The 2919-nt window shown below is 36.9% G+C and overlaps 1 protein-coding gene across 1 annotated transcript; it reads right to left on the reverse strand.

The window, feature by feature from the left end:
* Positions 1-266: 266 nt before the first annotated feature.
* LOC119568181 lies at positions 267-2697 on the reverse strand. The gene is made up of 2 exons (XM_037916599.1): positions 2270-2697; positions 267-2133 (listed from the first exon to the last, which is right to left on the reverse strand). The coding sequence occupies exons 1-2, from the start codon at positions 2372-2374 to the stop codon at positions 1684-1686; spliced, it is 555 nt and encodes a 184-aa protein (XP_037772527.1). The 5' UTR covers positions 2375-2697; the 3' UTR covers positions 267-1683.
* Between the last annotated feature and the right edge of the window lie 222 nt (positions 2698-2919).

Consider the following 2919-nt stretch of genomic DNA (forward strand, 5'->3'; position numbering starts at 1 on the left):
TTTTTGTATGATGTATGATTTATATTTATATTTTACCTTGTACAACTACAGTAGTTACAGACTACTGTACAATGTCAGACATATGTAAAACTGTAATCATGATTGCCCACGCCTGAGCAGATAGCCAGGGTGGTAAATAAACTTACTTACTTACTTACTTATCTACTGTTTGGGACGCCATCTTCCGAAAAGTCTACGGGAACACTCGCCCGCTTTCATTAAAATCTACGGAAAAGCACATCATTAGGGCTGTGACATTATGCTTTTACAGAAATGCTTTTTATGCTTAAAAAAAAATGCTTTTTATGCTTTAAAATATGCTTTTTATGCTCATAAATATGTTTTTTATTCTTGACAGTATGCTTTTTATGCTCTAATATATGCTGTTTATGTTATATGGATATTTTCTTTTTCCATGATCAGTTGCTCACTTTGCATAATGGGGAACTTATTACACATTGTATCATCGATGTCACGATTTTCTAAAACAAAGGGCAGACAATACAGTCAGACTGAGTAGTGAGTACTATGATTTTTTATGTATTCAAATATGAAAAAATAAAGGTTTCTACATTAAAAAATAAATAACTATGTAGACTGTAGTAACAAGAACACCAAACACAATAGGCTGTAGTAACAAGAACACTAAATAAGCTTTAGTAACAAAAACACTAAACAATACTGTAGTAACGAACACCCAAAAACTTAAGATTCATTAGTGACAAAACATTACCAACAGGACATAATTAGGGTTCATTACATTTGATGATTAAGTGATGTTTCAAATTTTCACAATGAAAACTGCGTCTATTGTCGGCTAAAACAGTTTTGTACACAGAAAACATTCTTTCCACATCACAGGTAACGACAGGAGCAAATTGAAATGCAGTTAATTCAGAGCTGGAGTATTGGTTGATGTATTCGTCATTTGTTTTCTTCAATTTCCCAGATAAGAGAGAGCTAATTTTTTTAACAGTTGCAAATCCTTTATTCTTAGCCAATACTGACGTGAACTTATCAAAATAGGTTCTATCATACATGTTTTCAAGCTTCTCTTTAACCTCCGTGATGTAACCAACAGCTGTTTTCAAAGATAGCCCTCGTGTTTCAAGCTTTTCAATTGTAGAGGCTAATACAGAAAATTGGTTAGCAATGAACGCCAAGCTTACTTTCACTTCAACATTATTTAGGAGCTCTCTGCACTCAGCAATGCTCTGGGCCTCAGTTTCGTCAAAACTCATAATTGTCTTATTGACCTCTTCCAGATGATTTGAATAATACTGCGCTGCTTCCAACCAAGTGCCCCATCTGGTAACAACAGGCGAAGGTGGGAGGGAGACTCCAGGTGAAAGTTCCTTAAATTTCTCTACTCGTCGTGGTGATTTAAGAAACACACTTTTGGCTGCAGATATCAAACGATTAACCTCAGGGTAGTTAGATCTGACCATTTCTGCAACCCGATGTAAACCATGAGCGAGACATGTCACATGTATCATTTTCGGATACATAACTTGCAATCCCCGCATAGCCTTGCACATATATGGTGCTGCATCTGTTGTAGCAATTAACACGTTTTCATACAGAATTTGTTGAGGCCACAGTACATGTAGAGAATCATTGAAGAAGGCTGCTATGGTCGAGTGATTTACAGATTTCAGCTCAGCTACGTTGCCTAAATAACATTTAAGCCGTTCCACCTCTTCTCCCAGTATCCCAAACACAAAGCACGCAACATACCTCTGCTCCACGTCTGTCGTTTCGTCTAACGACACCCACAGTTTTTTTTCCATCGACTTTATGTCGAAGATCACTCAAAGTTTCCTTATACAAATCTTGCACATGGTATTTCCTAAGAGTACTCTGGTCTGGAACAGTGTATGCAGTATATTTGAGAAGAAAGGATGAGAACGGTGTTGAATTTACCTTATTTAAAGGTATGTTAGAAGATATTAAAGCTTTGCAGAGATCTCTATTGAAATTCTTTTGCGCAGGTGGAGGTTGCTGTTCAACAGTTTCTTCATCTTCTAAGCCTTCTTCCTGTACTGCCTCGTCTTGCTGCGATCTTTGTTTATTCTCTCTGTGTCTTTTAGTCTTCAGATGTTGCACGATTGAAGATTTCTTCAAATTGGGAACCTAAATAAATATGAGAAAAATTGTCAATGCCCATGGTATATTCGTATTTGAAATATCGTGCGAAAATATTTTGAAAAAAAAAAGCTATATCATGGATTAAAACTTCTAAACATTTTAAACCATAGACTTCACAGACCTTTGTAGTACAAAATTTGCATTGCAGTTCTCCATCAATTTCTGTAAAATCTCCGCACTCCGTGAGCAATCTTGTGCGCAGTTGCGCTCTCTCCACCTTCGGCATTCTGTTCTGATGTGGTGAGAGTTAGTGGGCCATATTCAAGCTCACGTGTGACCCCTTCTGTGAAGCAGGTCCGTGAGCGCGAAGCAATTATGATATTCAAGCTCACTTGTGGCCCCTCCTCATACAAATGGGCGGTCCTAACGGGTCACAGGAAGCTCTGATTGGGCGGGAGACGCGAGCAACTCGACGATGATTGGCTGTGACCAGTAATAATACAAGTTTCATAGGAGTATAATAACTAAAACAAGTTAATGATAGTAAGATAATTATAATGACTAGTTATAATGATTATAGTAATAAACACACACACACACACACACTGAATTTACAAGAATAGAGTTTACATAAAAAGCATATTCTATTAATAAAAAGCATATTCTTTTAAAATGGCCTATGAAAAGCATATTCTTTAAAATGAAATATGCTAAAAGAATATGCTTTATGCCAAAAGCATAATGTCACAGCCCTACACATCATTATCAAGCTGTGAAGCCACGTTTATACATATGTATATAACCATCCCCTCTATCCCTTCCACTCCCTCC

The sequence above is a fragment of the Penaeus monodon genome, chromosome 4 (assembly GCF_015228065.2).
Source record: "Penaeus monodon isolate SGIC_2016 chromosome 4, NSTDA_Pmon_1, whole genome shotgun sequence".
Classification (NCBI taxonomy): domain Eukaryota; kingdom Metazoa; phylum Arthropoda; class Malacostraca; order Decapoda; family Penaeidae; genus Penaeus; species Penaeus monodon.

Coding starts and splice junctions, on each gene's coding strand:
- LOC119568181 (XM_037916599.1), bottom strand. CDS start 2,374: ATGCCGAAGGTGGAGAGAGCGCAACTGCGCACAAGATTGCTCACGGAG. Junction 2,134..2,269: donor GCAAATTTTGTACTACAAAG/GTCTGTGAAGTC, acceptor ATATTTATTTAG/GTTCCCAATTTGAAGAAATC.